At 39.1% G+C, this 18,742-nt stretch overlaps 1 protein-coding gene across 1 annotated transcript in view; it reads right to left on the bottom strand.

Annotated features, from left to right (window-relative positions):
• The window catches only part of ACOT9 (acyl-CoA thioesterase 9), a 65,255-nt gene that overhangs the window by 33,361 nt on the left and 13,152 nt on the right, over window positions 1-18,742 (bottom strand). The window contains exon 4 of the mRNA XM_072815597.1: window positions 16,336-16,754. Coding sequence (XP_072671698.1) covers window positions 16,336-16,391 — 56 coding nt within the window. The 5' untranslated portion in view covers window positions 16,392-16,754. The remainder of the gene's footprint in view (window positions 1-16,335; window positions 16,755-18,742) is intronic.

Here is an 18,742-nt window from a genome sequence, read left to right as displayed (position 1 = left end):
GTTTTTTTGAGTCATCTTTTTTATCTTTTATTTTTTTAATATTTTATTTATTTATTTATGACAGACAGAGAGAGACAGGCAGAGGGAGAAGCAGACTGTGCAGGGAGAGACTGCACACTCAATCCCGGGTCTCCAGGACCACACCCTGGGCTGAAGGCGGCGCTAAACCGCTGGGCCACCGGGGCTGCCCTGAGTCATCTTTTAAATTTTGAGCCTGGGCAAATAGTTAATTCTTTAAAAAAAATTTATTTACTTATTTGGTGGGGTGGGGGCAGAGGGAGATGGAAAGAGAAACTCTAAGCAGACTCCGAGCTGAGCTGGATGCTAGGCTCTATCACAACCCTGAGATCATGACCTAAACAGAAACCAAGAGTCGGATGCTTAACTGACTGCATGACCCAGGTGTCCCTGAGCACACAGTTAATTCCCAATACCTAGTTAAGATTTAAGTGATCAGAAGATGTAAACATTCCTCTTGAGGAGGCTAGTAATGGAGGGAAAGGAACTATAAGCAATGCTCCCACCTTCAAAGGCTAGTTTGATCTAATCCAGCCTTTAAAAACCAGCCAGACTGAGCTTTTAGCATCATCCATAAGAGCATAGCATAAAAACAAAAGGATCCACATTATAGATCATATTCAGAGTCCAAATTAAAGATGGGGACTATCACAGTGAGAAAAAAAGATGACTGACTGTAGGAGAGAACAATGTAATCTGTGATAAACGTCAACCTCAAAAGCCACCCTCCCCAGCATCATAAATTCAATCTAATCAATTATCCATGCATTAATCTAAACCCTTTGAGATGTTTTTTTATTTTTTTTTATTTTTTATTTTTTTAAATTTTTTTTTATTTATTTATGATAGGCACACAGTGAGAGAGAGAGAGGCAGAGACACAGGCAGAGGGAGAAGCAGGCTCCATGCACCGGGAGCCCGATGTGGGATTCGATCCCGGGTCTCCAGGATCGCGCCCTGGGCCAAAGGCAGGCGCCAAACCGCTGCGCCACCCAGGGATCCCCCGAGATGTTTTTTTAAATGAAAACTTTTCTTATTACTGTAAAGGGTTATTTTTTTCTGCACCCCCCTCATCACCCCCACGACCCCTGCCCCATCCCCACCCCTATTCTTGGAGTCTGGCGCCTCCTACGAAAGCTTGATTAACAGAAAAGGACATTTAGTAGGAAAAGAGACAGCGACTCTTTGTAGCATTATAATGCCTGAGAGCACATGAATGTTGGCAGTGGGAAAGGTCTGATTTTTTTACAGCTTATCCTTTCTGAGGGAGGACCATGATAAGGACTTCTTTCTTTTCTTCCCTCTTCTAATGACTTGAAGGATTCAAACCCCAGTAAATCCTCAATCCTTTTCTACTCTCTTGGCCTGTCTCATCGAGAAGGAACTGGATGACTGACACCCACTAAGGAGACAAAGTCCAAAAGGCTGGGTTTTCTTTATGGACTGGGAAAATACAACTCCCCTACTTTCTTCTCCTTTCTTGTGGGAAGGCCAGAGTGGACGTTTTGGTCTGGTGCTTTGCATCTATATTCTTTTCTCCTGTGACAGCAGAATTTCCCCCTAGTACTTCAGCAGAAGCCAACCCCCCACCCCCACCCCCACACACACTAGGTTCTTCTGAAAAGGAAAGACAAAGCAAATCAAAAGTCCCCTATCATGAGCAGCTTATTTCCCACGTGCCTATATGGGACAAAGGCTGTTCACATTTGTATATCTTCCCTTCCATCCTATAGTCAGCCAGAACTTGGCACATTATAGGAAGGCATCTGTGATCTCTTTGGAAGAAGTCCAGAGAACTCCTAAGGGAGAAAAGAGTCTCACTAGTAGAGCCAGAAAAACTTGTCCAGAGTCTTGAGGGTTCGGTCTTATTTACTGCTGTGGCTCCTACATCTGGCACAATGCCTAATATACTGTAATTTAATTATATAATAATATGGATTGGCCAAATGACTAAAAAAGCAGTATGATAGCTACCACATATTGACTACTTATCTCAGTGCCTAACATAATGAAAATTCATGATGAATTCAACTGTGAAGAAATAGTAACAAGGACAGTATTATTTATTGAGCACTTACTGCTCAGTTATCTTATTTAATCCTTACAACAACCATAGGAGATTGGTATTCCCATTTTATAGATAAAGATATTGGGGTAAAAAGATATTAAATATCTTTCCCCAAAAATCAAAATGGCTAGCAAGTGATAGCTAGCAAGCATTTCCCCAATAGTTATTACCAGATATGGAGTAGTGATGTCCTTCTCCACCAGAGAGCGTGGTCTTATACCCCAGACTTGCCCAGAAAAACATGATATGGGTAGATATGGAGAAGTAGTCTCATGATCCCAGGCATGTATAACAGCAATCACTGCTAGATTCAGGCAATTCTGCAGAGTCAGGGGAACCAAACTGGGAAATGAGAAATTATCTAAAAACCTAGATGATCACGGGGCCTCAAATGATAATCCTCAAGTTCCCCTCTCATGTGTATATTCAGCATTTTCCAGGTCTTTAGCTGATATTTCTCCCTTTCTGATTAGTTTCCCTGTGTGTAAAAAGGTATTCTATTTATTTTTACTTTGGTAAATTATAAAGTAACAACACATGGTTCTAGTTTAATTGATGGGTTATTATCAAATGGCTCCCCAACATACCGCAAAATGTCCTGAAATTTGTCTTTTCAGAATCCTATCTCTGAATGTTAATTTTCCTAAACTAGGATTCTTTTCTATCTCAGGCCAGTAAATAAGGAAACTCTATTTCTACTTCTTTCCACTGTGCTAGGCAAAAATAGATTCAGAACTTATTACTATTTCACTGGATCTGAGTCTGTCTCATTTATTGGCTGGATCCTTACACACATATCATCCTTATCCACCCCCTGGTCCTGTCCACCATGATGTGGTGATGTAAGTGATGAAGGGACAAAAGCAAGCATGAAATTCAAAACCAAAATGATAAGTATATAAGCTGGTACTGGCTACAGGGCCCTTATTTTCTGCAACTGGTATGGACCATTCCTACTGGTCTGTTCTCAGTATGTCACTAACAAATGATATAGCAAGGTCAAAAGTCAAGATTAGGAGAAAAGATATATCAGGCAAATACTTAAAAAATAAAGCTGTATTTGCTGTATTTATTTCATAAAAATGGACTTTAAATTTCATTTTTTTAAGTGAGGGGGGATGGGCAGAGGGAGAAGGAGAGAGAGTCTTAATCAGGCTCCACACCTGGCACAAAGCCCAACGTGGGGCTCGATCTCATAACCCTGAGATTATGACTGAGCCGAAATCAAAAGTTGGACGCTTAAGCTACTGAGCCACCAAGACGCCCTATGGACTTTAAATTTTAAAAACCACTAAAGATAGGGGTGCCTGAGTGGCTCAGTCAGTTAAGCATTTGACTCTTAGTTGCAGCTCAGGTCATGATCTCATGGGTCCAAGGACTGACCCCCCACATTGGGCTCTATGCTCAGCAGGGAATCTACTTGAAAATTCTCTCCCTCTGCCCCTCCCCTCTCTTGCACACATGCACTCTGTCTCTAAAATAAGTAAATCAAACTTTGTTAAAAACCCACTAAAGAGAAATATCAGAGAGGGAGACAGAACATGAGAGACTCCTAACTCTGGGAAACGAACTAGGGGTGGTAGAAAGGGAGGTGGGTGGGGGGTGGGGGTGACTGGGTGACGGGCACTGAGGGGGGCACTTGATGGGATGAGCACTGGGTGTTATTCTATATGTTGGCAAATTGAACACCAATAAAAAATAAATTTATAAAAAAAAGAAAAGAAAACCCACTAAAGATAAAGAACCACAAATATGAGAATAGGGAAAATTCACCATGAAAATATAAAAATTTAAAATATATATATATATATATATATAAAAATTTTGATTTTGCTATACCCAGTAACCATCTTAGTTCCAAATGGATTGATAAATTTGACTATTTTAAAATAAAAAACTTCCATATAACCAAAGACACTATTTTTTTAAACCAAAGACACTAATAACAAAGAAAAAAGATCCTAGCCATAGATTTGGTACATGTCTGGAGCAAAAAATAATAAAAAGGAGGGGTGAGGAGTTAGAATAATAAATTGTATAAAAGGGTTACTACAAATGAATAAGAAAAAGATAAAGAAGTCAATTTAAAAATGGACAAAGGTCATGAATTGGCAATTCAAGTAGAATTAAGAATATATGGCAAAGAAACATGAAAAGTTCAACATCACATTAATCAAATTCAAACCATAATAAGATGCCATTTTATACCTATCAGGTAAGCAAAAACCAGAGTCTGAAAATACCAACTGTTGGTGAGGATGGAAGATGCCAGGTAAGAATTCCCATTCACTTCTAGTAGAAGTTATGAGTTGGCACAATCACTCCAGAAAACCATTTGGCTGTATTCCATAAAATCAAACATGCATAAACCCTTTGACCCAGCACTTCTGTCCTAGGTAAAAACCCTATATATTCTTGCTCCTGTACTCAAGGATATATACAAGAATGTTCATAACAGGACTGTTTGAAATGACAGGGAAAAAAAGAAGCAAACTAAATGTGTACCAATAGGAAATTTTTTTAAACCTTAAATCCTCTGAGGAGGAATTTTAATCCTGTCAGTTCATGACACATTACACAAGTCACAAAGTTTCAAGGCCAGTATTCCTTTTTTCCAGAGATATTTAAATGCTTAAAATTTAATATTCCTTTCTTATATCTCTTTCACACTAATTAATAAATGTAAATATTCCAAATGGGAGAAACATGCATTATTGGGGTATTAACTAGAGAAAACTGTGTGGCTTTCTGTCTCCCACGATGGCTCACAGGGTTGAAATGCCTTGTTGAATTTATCATGATTCAGGTATTGGCCCTCAGATATGCAGGTCAAAAACAAGATTTGTCATTTCACTAAAGGTGAAATGTGTGTTCCTAGTAGGACTCACATCAACCAAAAGACTGACATGTGAAATAAAAATACCAATTTCTTAATTCACAATGCGATGTAAGACTGCTTGGGGACCATAAGAAACCCAATTATAGGGACGCTTGGGCAGCTCAGCGGTTGAGCATCTATCTGCCTTTGGCTCAGGTCGTGATCCCAGGGTCCTAGGATCGAGTCCCACATCGGGCTCCCAGCTAGGAGACTGCTTCTCCATCTGCCTGTGTCTCTGCCTCTCTCTCTGTGTCTCTCATGAATGAATAAATAAAATATTTTAAAAAAGAAACACAATTATAATCAGGAAATTTACTGATGAACGTGGAATCTGTTGCATGCAGCTAAGACACACTTACTAGAATGTAAGCACCATGGGGGCAGAGATTTTTTTCACTATTTTTTAGATTTTATTTGTATTCAAGTTAGTTAACATATAGTGTATTATTAGTTTCAGGAGTAGAATTTATTTTTTTTCAGGAGTAGAATTTAGTGATTCATCAGTTGCATACAACATCCAGTGCTCATTATACCAAGTGCCCTCCTTAATGCCCATGAGATTTTTGTCTGATTTTTCTACTGCTATAATTCCAGAGACTAATAACAACTGATAAGATAAAAATCTGTTAAGTAAATGAATAAGGAGAGACTGATGTATCCATCTCAACAATATTCAAAGACTCATCTTAAGATTCAACTACTGGAGTTCTTGCATCAGGGCATTCTTGTTCCAGTATAGTGCCAAATTGAGTAGCACCAATTTTGGCCTCTGAGATTCTTCTTTTTCTATGCTTCCAGTACTGATTGTAGTAAACATCTTTAGTTGCCTATCCTATGGTCATTCTCTTCTAATTCCTTGTTAAAAGAATCCCAGTTTTGTTCTGTGGCTGAAATTGCTCAACCTCAAAGAAAGAATCACAATTTATCTTGGCCAAACACAGCATCTCTGTTCCCCTTTGCAAGATACCTACTGTCCCAGCCTCCCTTGCAGCCACGGGATAAGACATAAAGGGAAGACTTCTGGAGTATTATGGGAAAGATGTTAATTGTCAGATAAAAAGACAGATAAATCCTCATTAGGAGAAAGATTAATTGCTCCTGACCTTTCCTCCCTGCTTGGGAAGCTGATGTGAAGATATGATGCTTGGAGCTACTGCTTAGAGCAATAGCTTGATATTGCTTAGAGCTACATCCCTTCTATGTTCATGAGATGGATTAAGGATGACTGGCAGAAAGGAAGGGTTTTAAAAGCCCAGGTCCTTGATACATAGTAAATTGGTGAATTAGCGCTAGAACTGGCTACCTCCAGGCTTCTGAGGGTTTTTTTTTTTTTTTAAGTTTCTATGACTGAGGAAGGAGTTAAGATGGCGGAGGAATAGGGGGACCCTAAGCTTGCCTCATCCCTCAAACACAGCTAAATAAATCATTCTGAATATCCAAGAAATCAATCTGAGGACTGAGAGAGTAAAACTTCACAAATGGAGGTAGATAAACAGCCACCTTGTGGAAGGTAAGAGCTGCAGAGAATTGATTTGGGGGAGAAAAGAACTGCAGGTGCTGCAAAGGGGAAGGAGCCCAGACTATGGAGAGAGAGAGAGAATGCAGGGGATTGCATGCTGACTACCACCAAGTTTTTATAAGCAGTGAAATGCAAAGTCTCAAGTTTTGGAGGTTTGCGACATTGCCAAGGTCATGCCTGGTGGGCTTGGTGGTGCTCCAGTGGGGAAGGAGGACAGAGATGTGGGAGTGGGCAGCATGATCTGAGGATCCCCTGGGTTGCACAGGAAAAAAAAAAAAAAACTTCCCCTGCTTGGAGTGCATTTGGGAGAGGTGGCACAGCCTCTCCAGGGACAAAAGAGCTGGCAACGCCAATGTGCTACTGTATTCACTGGCATAGGAACAGAGACACAGGTTGAGAGCAACAAACCTTGGTGCTGGCCTTTCTGCTGCACTTCACCATAAACTCTGAAACACTTCACAGTGGTGTGACCGATTTCTGAGACAAATAGGCACTGGCCACAATGCGGCGAAACCCTCTCCCAGAGGACCCACACAGGTCTGCACTGCATGGGTCTCCAAAATATGGAGTTTTGAAACCCAGCCGCACGCCTAAGATAAAATACAGGAGTACTGTGCTGTCTGGGAGGCAGATAGCTCGGGCACAGACAGGGTGAAGGCAGGGATCTGATGGAAGCCAGGAACACAAGAAGGGTGATTGTTTGCTCTTCTGTGAGGGCTTCCTAAAGCATGAACTTCCCACTCCAGGGAGGAGAGAACAGGACAACGCCATTCCATGCCTCACCACCATCAGCACTGACCAACTTCAGTAAGCCAAACAGCAACACCCATCAGAGGCTGGAGCCCCTTACACCAAGCCCCACCCCCTTGTGCCCTGCAGATGTGTCTCCACTAGGGCAAGTCCACCTGAGAATCAGCACAGCAGGCCCCTCCCCCAGAAGACCAGCACAAACTCCTTGCACATACCAAGTCTACTGATCATAGAGTGCTGCAAAGCTTCAGTTCTAGGGGAAATAGGATCTAGCTTCCTTTTTTTGGGTCTAGCTTCTTTTTTAAAAAAAGATTTTATTTATTTACTTAAGAGAGAGAGGGCATGAGCAGAGGGAAGGGCAAAGGGACAAGGAGACTCCCCACTGAGTCCAGAGCCCAACACAGGGCTTGGATTCTCAGGACCCTGAGATTATGACCTGATCTGAAGTCAGACACTTAACTGACTGAGCTACCCAGGTGTCCCAAGGATCTAGCTTCTTTTGACAAGTAAACCAAAACACACCTAGGATCCAGCTTCCTTTTTTTTTTTTTTTTTTTTTTGAACTCTTCTTAATATAGCTATTACTCTCAGGAGCAGGAATACAACAGGCTTTCCTAATAATCACACACACACAAAAAAACAGTAATTCAGACAAAATGACAAGGCAGAGGAATTCACCCCAAAAGAAAGAACAGGAAGAAGTCATGGCCAGGGATTTAATCAATACATATACAAGTAAGATGTCTGAAACAGAATTTAAAACAACAATCATAAGGATATTATCTGGGCTTGAGAAAAACAGAAGACACTAGAGAATCCCTTACTGCAGAGTTAAAAAAAAAAGCTAAAAACTACTCAGGCCAAAATTTAAAATGCTATAATCTAGATACAAAAACTGAATGGATCCAATGACAATGAGGATGGACGAAGCAGAGGAACAGATCAGTGATACAGAAGATAAAAGTCTGAAAAATAATGAAGCTGAAAAAAGAAGGAAAGGAAGGTATTGGATCACAAATGTAGTCTTAGAGAACTCAGCTGCTCCTTAAAGGGTAATAACATTCCTACGTAGGAGTACCAGAGGAAGACAAAGAAAAAGGAGCAGAAGGTTTATTTGAGCAAATTATATTTGAAAACTTCCCTAATCTGGGGAAGGAAACAGACATCAGAATCCAAGAAGCAAAGAGAACTCCCATTAAAGTCAACAAAAGCCAGCCATCACCAAAACATAGCATAATCAAATTCACAAAATACACAGACAAGGAAGTAACCCTGAAAGCAGCAAGAGGAAAAGTCCTTAACCTACAAGGGAAGACAGACCAGATTCCCAGTAGATCTGTCCAGAGAAACTTGGCAGGCTAGAAGAGAATGGGGGGATATATTCAACATGCTGAATGGGAAAAATATGCAGCCAAGAATCCTTTATCCAGCAAGGCTGTCACTCAGAATATAAAGAGAGATAAAGAGTTTCCCAGACAAGCAAAAACTAAAGGAGCTCGTAACCACTAAACCAGCCCTGCAAGAAATATTAAAGGGGACTCTATGAGTCAGGGGAAAAAGACCAAAAGCAACAAAGACTAGAAAGGAACAGAGAACATCACCAGAAACACCAACTTTATAGGTAACACAGCGGTACTAAATTCATATCTTTCAATAACTACTCTGGTTTAAATGGACTAAATGCTCCAGTTGAAAGACGCAGGATATCAGAATGGATTTAAAAAAACAAAACCCATTGATATGCTGCCTCCAAGAGACTCATTTTAGACCTAAAGACATCTGCAGATTGAAAGTGAGCAGATGGAGAACCATCTATCATACTAATGGATGCCAAAGGAAAGCCAGAGTAGCCATACTTATATCAGACAAACTAGATTTTAAACCAAAGACTGTAACAAGGGATGAAGAAGGGCATTATATCACAACCAAGGGGTCTATCCACCAAGAATATCTAACATTGTAAATATGCCCCCAACTTGGGAGCACCCAAATATATATATATATATATCAGTTAATAACAAACATAAAGAAACTCACTGGTAATAATACAATAATAGTAGGGGACTTTATTTTTTTTAAGATTTTGTTTATTTATTCATGAGAGACACAGAGAGAGAGAGGCAGAGACACAGGCAGAGGGAGAAGCAGGCTCCATGCAGGGAGCCTGACACGGGACTCGACCCCAGGTCTCCAGGATCAGGCCCTGGGCTGAAGGTGGCACTAAACTGCTGAGCTACCTGGGCTGCCCCATAGTAGGGGACTTTAACACCCACTTACAACAATGGACAGATAATCTAAGCAGAAAATCAACAAGGAAACGTCTTTGAATGACACGGTGGACCAGATGGACTTAACAGATATATTCACGACATTTTATCCTAAAGCAGAGGAATACACATCCTTTTCAAGTACATATGAAACACTCTCCAGAATAGATTACACACTGGGTCACAAATCAACCCTCAACAAATACAAAAAAAAAAATTGGGATCATACCCTGAAAATTTTCAGACCACTGTGCTATGAAACTTGAAGTCAACCACAAGAAAAAATTTGGAAAGACCACAAATACATGGAGGGTATAGAACATCTTACTAAAGAATGAATGGGTGGGACACCTGGATGGCTCAGCCGGTTGAGCATCCAACTCAATTTTGGCTCAGGTTATGATCTCATGGTTGTAAGACTGAGCCCTGTGTTGAGCTTTACACTCAGCAGGGAGTCTGCTTGAAGATTCTTTCTCCTCCTTCTGCCCCCTCCCTCTAAAATAAATAAATAAGTCTTAATTTAAAAAATGAATAGGTTAACCAGGAGATTAAAGAAGTAATTAAAAGTATACATGGAATCAAATGAAAATGAAAACACGAGAGTCCAAAACCCCTCCCAAAGGATGTAGCACAGGCAGGGCTGAGGGAAGTATATTGCAATACAGACTTACCTCAAGAAGTAAGCAAAGTCTCAAATACATAACCTAATGTTATTCATAAAAGGAGCTAGAAAAGGAACAGCAAATAAAGACTAAAACCAGCAGAAGAAGGGAAATTATAAAAATTAGAGCAGAAATAAATGATACAGAAACAAACAAACAAAAAAATAGAACAGATCAACAAAACTAAGAGCTGGTTCTTTGAAAGAATTACTAATAAAATTGATAAACCCCTAGTCAGACATACCAAAAAGAAAAGGACTAAATAAATAAAATCATGAATGAGAGAGGAGAGATCACAACCAACACCACAGAAATAGAATTACAAGTGAATATTATGAGAAACTATATGCCAACATATTGGAAAACCTAGAAGAAATGGATAAATTCCTAGAAACATATATATTACCAAAACTGAAACAGGAAGAAATAGAAAATTTGAACAGATCCATAACCAGCAAGGAAATTGAATCAGTAATCAAAAATATCCCAACAAACAAAAGTCCAGGGCCAGATAGCTTCCCAGGGGAATTCTAGCAGATATTCACTTCCTTAATTAATTAATTAATTAGAGAGAGAGAGAGAGAGAGAGAGAGCGCTCGCAGGGGGAAGGGGAAAAGGGAGAGAGAACTCAAGGAGACTTCCTACTGAGCACAGAGCCTGACGCAGGGCTTGATCTCATGATGCTGATATCAGACCTGAGCCAAAACCAAGAGTTGGGTACTTTAACCAACTGTGCCACCCAGGCACCCCTCTGCCAGACATTTAAAGAATAGTTAATGCCTATTCTTCTCAAACTGTTCCATAAACTAAAAATGGGAGGAAAACTTCCAAATTCATTCTACAAGGCCAGCATTACCTTGATTCCAAAACCAAAGGCCCCGGGCAGCCCTGGTGGTGCAGCGGTTTAGCGCCACCTGCAGCCCGGGGTGTGATCTTGGAGACCCGGGATCGAGTCCCGCGTCGGGCTTCCTGCGTGGAGCCTGCTTCTCCCTCTGCCTGTGTCTCTGCCTCTCTCTTGCTCTCTCTGAATGAATAAATAAATAAATATTTAAAAACAAAAACAAAAACAAAGACCCCACTAAATAGGAGAATTAAAGGCCAATAATCCTGATGAACATGGCTGCAAAAATTCTCAAAAATATACTAACAAATCAAATCCAACAGTACATTAAAAAAATTATTCAACATGACCAAGTGGAATTTATTCCTGGGCTGCAGGGGTAGTTGAATATTCACAAATAAATCAACATGATTTAGGGATCCCTGGGTGGCGCAGGGGTTTGGTGCCTGCCTTTGGCCCAGGGCACGATCCTGGAGACCCAGGATTGAATCCCACATCGGGCTCCTGGTGCATGGAGCCTGCTTCTCCCTCTGCCTGTGTCTCTGCCTATCTCTGTGACTATCATAAATAAATAAAAAAAAATTTTTTAAATCAACATGATATATTACATTAATATATATATAATATATAATAATATAATATATTACATAATATATATTATACATAATATATATTTTTTAAAGATTTGTTTATTTGAGAGCGAGAATGAGAGTGTGCATGTATGTGAGTGGGGGGAGGGGCAGAGGGAGAGGAGAGAGAGAATCCTTTCTTTTTTTTTAAAGATTTATTTATCTATTTATTTATTTATGATAGACATAGAGAGAGAGAGAGAGAGGCAGAGACACAGGCAGAGGGAGAAGCAGGCTCCATGCAGGGAGCCCAACATGGGACTCGATCCCGGGTCTCCGGGATCACACCCTGGGCTGAAGGCAGCGCCAAACCTCTGAGCCACCCGGGCTGCCCCCGTATCCATTCTTGATAAAAACCTTCAACAAAGTAGGTATATATGGAACATATCTCAACATCATAAAAGTCATATATGAAAGACCCACAATTAATATCATCCTCAATGGGGAAAAACTGAGAGCTTTTCCTCTATGATCAGGAACAAGACAGGGATGTCCATTCTTATCATTACTATTTAACATAGTACTAGAAGTCTTAGCCTTAGCAATCAGACAACAAAAAGAAATAAAAGGCATCCAAATAGGCAAGAAAGAAGTTAAACTTTCATTATTTGCAGATAATATGATACTCTATGCAGAAAATCCAAAGACTCCACCAAAAAATTGCTAAAACTAATATATAAATTCCAAAAAGTTACAGGATATAAAATCAATGTACAGATATCTGTTGCATTTCTATACACCAATAATGAAGCAGCAGAAAAAGAAATTAAAGAGTCTATCCCATTTACAATTTCACCAAAAACAGTAAGATACCTAGGAATAAACCTAAGCAAAGAGGTATAAGATCTGTACTCTGAAAACTACAGAACACTTATAAAAAGAAATTGAAGAGAACACAAGGAAATGGGAAAAAATTCCAAGCTCATGGATTAGAAGAACAAACATTGTTAAATGTCTATATTACCCAAAGCAATCTACACATTTAATGCAATCCCTATCAAAATACTAATAGCATTGTTCACAGACCTAGAACAAACAACCCTAAAATTTCTATGGAAGCACAAAAGATCCTGAATAGCTATAGCAACACTGGAAAAAAAAATGGTGGCATCACGATTCTGGATTTCAAGCTATATTACAAAGCTGTAGTCATCAAGATGGTATGGTACTGGCACAAAAACAGACACATAGATCAATGGAGCAAAACAGAAAGCCCAGAAATGGGCCCTCAACATTATGGTCAACTAATCTTTGATGAAGCAGGAAAAAAAATATCCAATGGGAAAAAGAAAGTTTCTTCAACAAATGGTGTCAGGAAAACTGGACAGTAACATGCAGAAGAATGAAACTGGACCACTTTCTTACACCACACACAAAAATAAATTCAAAATGGATGAAAGACCTAAATGTGAGACCGGAAACCATCAAAATCCTAGAAGAGAACACAGGCAGCAAATTCTTTGACCTCAGCTATAGCAACTTCTTTCTAGACAGGTCTCTGGAGGCAAGGGAAACAAAAGGAAAAATGAACTTGACTTCATCAAGATAAAAAGTTTCTACACAGCAAAGGAAACAATCAATAAAACTAGCAGGCAGCCTATAGAATGGGAGAAGGTATCTGCAAATGACATATCTGATAAAGGGTTAGCATCCAAAATCTATGAAGAACTTACCAAACTTAACATCTAAAAGACAAATAATCCAATTTAAAAATGGGCAGAAGTCATGAATAGACATTTGTCCAAAGAAGACATCCAGATGGCTAACAGACACATGAGAAGATGTTCAACATCACTCATTATCAGGTAAATACAAATCAAAACTATGATAACACCTAACAACAGATGTTGGGGAGGATATGGAGAAAGATGAACCCTCTTACACTGTTAGTAGGAGTACAAACTGATGCAGCCCGACTGTGGAACAATATGGAGGTTCCTCAAAAAGTTAAAAATAGAGATGCCAAAAAAAAAAAAATAGAGATGCCTGGGTGGCTCAGTAGTTGAACATCTGCATTTGGCTCAGGTTGTGATCCTGGAGTCCTGGGATCAAGTTCCGCATCAGGATCACTGCAAGGAGCCTGCTTCTCCTCTGCCTATGACTCTGCCTCTCTCTCTGCATCTCTCATGAGTAAATAAATTTTTAAAAAAAAAATTAAAAATAGAACTACCCTGTGATCCAGCAATTGCACTACTAGGTATTTACCCAAAGGATACAAAAATACAGATTCGAAGGGGTACATGCACCCCAATGTTTATAGCACCACTATCAATGATAGCCAAACTACGGAAAAAACCCATCAGTGTCTATCGATTGATGAATCGTTAAAGAAAATGTGAGATATATATACATATATATATATATGAATATTACTCAGCCATCAAAAAGAATGAAATCTTGCTATTTGTAATAATGTGGATGGAGCTAGAATGCATTATGCTAAACCAATTAAGACAGAGAAATACAAATATGATTTCACTCATCTGTGGAATTTAGGAAACAAAACAGATGAACATACAGGAAAGGGGAAAAAAGAGAGGGAAGTAAACCATAAGAGACTCAACTATAGAGAACAAACTGAAGGTTGATGGAGGGAAGTTTTTTTTATTTTATATATATATAATATACAATATATATTTTATATATTATAATTTTATAATATATATAAAATATATATTTTTTATTAAAGTTCGATTTGCCAACATATAGCATAACACCCAGTGCTTATTCCATCAGGTGCCCCCCTCAATGCCCATCACCCAGTCACCCCATCTCCCTGCCCACCTCCCCTTCCACCACCCCTTGTTCGTTTCCCAGAGTTAGGGAGTCTCTCGTGTTTTGTCACCCTCTCTGATATTTTCCACTCATTTTCCCTCCTTCCCCCTATAATCCCTTTCACTATTTCTTATATTCCCTGTATGAGTGAAACCATATAATGATTCTCCTTCTCCGACTGACTTACTTCACTCAGCATAATACCCTCCATATTCATCTATTTATTTATGACAGAGAGAGAGAGAGAGAGAGAGAGAAAGAGAGAGAGAGAGAGGCAGAGACACAGGAGGAGGGAGAAACAGGCTCCACACCGGGAGCCAGACGCGGGACTCGATCCCGGGACTCCAGGATCGCACCCTGGGCCAAAGGCAGGCGCTAAACCGCTGAGCCACCCAGGGATCCCCGTATTCGTCGTTTCTAATGGCTGAGTAATATTCCATTGTATATACAGACCACATCTTCTTTATCCATTCATCTGTCAGTGGACACCGAGGCTCCTTCCACAGTTTGGCTATTGTGGACATTGTTGCTATAAACATTGGGGTGCAGGTGTCCCAGCATTTCCCTGCATCTGTATCTTTGGAGTAAATACTCAGTAGTGCAATCCCTGAGTCATGGGGCAGATCTATTTATAACTCTTTGAGGAACCTCCACACAGTTTTCCAGAGTGGCTGTACCAGTTCACATTCCCACCAACAGTGCAAGAGGGTTCCCCTTTCTCTATATCCTCTCCAACATTTGTTGTCTGATGGAGGGAAGTTTGTGGAGAATGGGCACCCATTTAGGGTGATGGATATTAAGGAGGGCACTTGTTATGATGAGTATTGTGTGTTGTATGTAAGTGATGAATCACTGAATTCTATTCCTGAAACCAATATTACACTATATGTTAACTAACTAAAATTTAAATTAAACTAAATTAAATTTAAATTTAGAGGAAAAAAATAAAAAAATAAAAAAAATAAAATAAAGTTTAGGACTTAATCCACTATAAATAGGTTATTCTGTTAGCTGTAGTTAAAAGTATTCCTAACTGATACAATGATCAGGTTCATTATAAAATATACCACCACTCTTTAGGTGTGTTAATTCATTCAATTAGTTTATAGTCAAATATTAATTGGTCTGGGATATAGTTTGCATATCTCTACTTGATTTCAAGTTTCACTTTCAGAGGCTACCCTAACTTCTCTCATTTCTAATTCCACTACCCTAATCATGCAACCACTTCAACTGTCACAGCACTGAATACCTCAGGTCTGCTTTCCCAGCACTCCTTTCCCTGATCTGTTACTTCTTCCAAATCTTTCCAACTTGTGCGAGGTTGCAGGCATTTCTGAATCAAAATAATCTCTTTTATTGAGATAAATAATTGATTTCATTGTTGAAAGAATCAGAATACAATTGATGCTATCATCAACAAAAGCTATTAGAATTCCATTTGTGGGAGTTTGGATACTATGTTCATTTACTTATTCTTTATCTTATTCCAGTTTCAAGAGGTGGTTTCTTACCTAACAGAGGAACAACAGTAGTCCTATATTTCCATTTGTCCTATTTATTCTTTGTTCCTTTTCCCCTCTTTTCTCGTCTTCCTTTGGATTATGTTTTGAGTCCCTCTTATCTCCTCTATTGACAAATTACCCACACCTTTTAAATTTTTTCAGCAATTGCTCTAAGCTTTACAATATGCATCTTTAACTTATCACCATCTACCTTTGAATGTTACAGCATTTAACACACAATGTAAGAATCTCTTAATGATATACTTGCATCCTATCTCCTCTATTCTTTCTGCTATTGTGCTCATACATTCTACCTCTATAAATGTTATAAATCCCATAATATACTGTTTTTATTTGTACTTTAAGTAGTTCTCTCTCTTTTAAAGATATTAAAAATAAGAAAAATGTCTGTTATATTACTCACATATTTACCATTCTTTTGTGTAATTCATGGGTCCATCTAGTATCCTTTTCCTTCATGCCTAAAACACTTCATTTAGCATTCCTTGTAGTAGAAGTTCACTAGTGATGAATTCTCTTGGCTTTGGCTCAACTGAAATGTCCTTATTTTGCCTTCATCTTTGAAGAGCATTTTCATTGGATACAAAATTCTAGGTTGACAGTGTTTTTCTTGTAATACTTTAAAGACATTCCACCATCTTCTGGTGTGCATTATTTTTGATGACATACCAATGATTAATCTCATCTTCAAGATTTTCTCTTTATCACTGGTTTTCATAAATTTAATTCTATAGTGCCTTGATGAGGTTTGTGTTTATGCTGCTTGTGGTTCACTGGGATTCTTGATATGTTGAAGAGAATTTTCAGCAGATTCAGAATAATCTGGAAGTTGAACAAGATAATTACAAAATTGTACACTGTGTTTCATTCTTAACATGTTGTTAAAGGTAAATGAAGAGTGCTTAACCACTATTCGCAGCTCCTAAGCAGCTTCTTCTTTTTAACCATGGCTTCAGAAACCAGGTACTGAAAAGAAAGTTTGGGAAATTGTTCTGTCTGCTGTCCTGATCAGATTCTAAACACTGTAATTGCATAATTTCCCTCTATGTGGCATAACTGTAAAATACCTGTAAAAAGGAGAAAGGAAAAAAGTTGTGTGAATTAGTATGTTTTGCATAATGGCCTTTTCAACATTTTCTCCTATTTTCACTAAGCTGTTTCTTTTTTTAAAAAATCTCCAGGTATGGTTTATAGTTGAATATTAATCGGGTTGTGGATGAGGTCCACTTCTAAAGTGAGACAGAGCTGTAAATAATTTATCCTGGGGATGTGTTCTGGATTGGACCTTGTCAACATGATATCTGGCCAGGCAGATAAAACACTCCAGGCAGAGTATAATAAGGATTACAATACTGACTGCCCAACCTCTATAATGATTCCTGATTCTATGACCACTGGGGCAGGCCTTGTTGGTTGGCAAATGTTAACAGAATTACTACACAATTATTATTCATGAGGAAGGTCAAAGCTTCATGATAAAGGGCAACAAATAAGAGAATGATCCTGCATAAGGGCAGGATAAAAATAGGGTTAGAGATAAATCCTTCTCTCTCCTTATTGAACCATTCATAGTTATTATTCCTAATTCAAAAATTATTATATTTCTTATATCACCAGCTAGACAGAAAGGAATTAACATATAGAGGGTACCTACTATATTCTAAGCACTCTATGAAGGGTTTTGATAACATTATTTAATATTTACAACTATAGGAGGAGGAAACTATCTAACTCCATGTTACAGATAAGCACACTGAGATTCAAGAACCTCCAAAATCACACAGCTGGTAACTGGAATTTGCCTCTAGGTCTGCCTGGCCTCAAAACTTCCTGCTTTAGCTGCCACACAGTGCATTCAGCTCCATCTTCTAAAAAGGACTTCCTGCGGGGCGCATCACTGGCTCAGCCGGAGAAGCATGTAACTCTTGATCTCAGGGTTATGAGTTTAAGCCACATGTTGGGTGTAAAGATTACTAAAAATAAATAAACTTTTTTTAAAAAAAAGTACTTACTGAGTCAACTATCCTTTGGCTTCATGTCAATAGGCTGGCATTCTCTAAGTCACTTGCTTAGATGGAAAAACCCACTCCTCCTGTCACATGATTGAGCGTGTACACTATCTATAAGGGAATAATATGAATAAAGAGCTATGGACCATTTTCAAAGTACTGGGATAGTGCTTGTCTCAGACAGAGTGATGATATTGCCATGTCCCAGATTCACTGACAAGATGTTCAGAAGGGAATCCTCCATGAACACAAAGTCCTGTGGCCTCTGGAACTCTCCTGTCAAGAAGTCTGGATTGGAGTAACTGCTTGCAGCCTCTTAGGTGGCATGGATCTCCTAGTGAGCTGACTGTTTACTTGTCTCACTCAGGCTGTAGGTACTCCTGATCCATATTGTAGAGTCCTACTTATCTGTCCCATCCTTGGGACGGGGGCAAGGGCACGTGGCAGAGGAGGAAGGCTTAGGAAAAGGAAGAAATTGAGGAGACTGGAACTGTCAAGACCAAGCATTCTTTACTGTATTAAAACAAGCCATGTGCTAATGAAACTTAATTTGTGAGAAGTGGACCAAATGTATGGAATGTTCACAGTTTTCTGCCTGAACTCCAGCCTTAGGACAGTATTTTATATACTAGCTGTTTTGTAGTTTTCTATTTTTGCCATAATATCTATGAGATATAGTAAAAGATCTCTTGACTTAGAATCAGGAGACCTCAGCTGTATTTCTGACTCTGCCACCTTCTAGCTGTGTGACCTTAGACAACTACTTTACCCTCTCTGGGCTTCAGTTTCTTAGCTATTAGA

This window comes from Canis lupus, chromosome X, assembly GCF_048164855.1.
Source record: "Canis lupus baileyi chromosome X, mCanLup2.hap1, whole genome shotgun sequence".
Lineage (NCBI taxonomy): Eukaryota > Metazoa > Chordata > Mammalia > Carnivora > Canidae > Canis > Canis lupus.
This window is presented reverse-complemented; position numbering and strand designations above follow the sequence as displayed.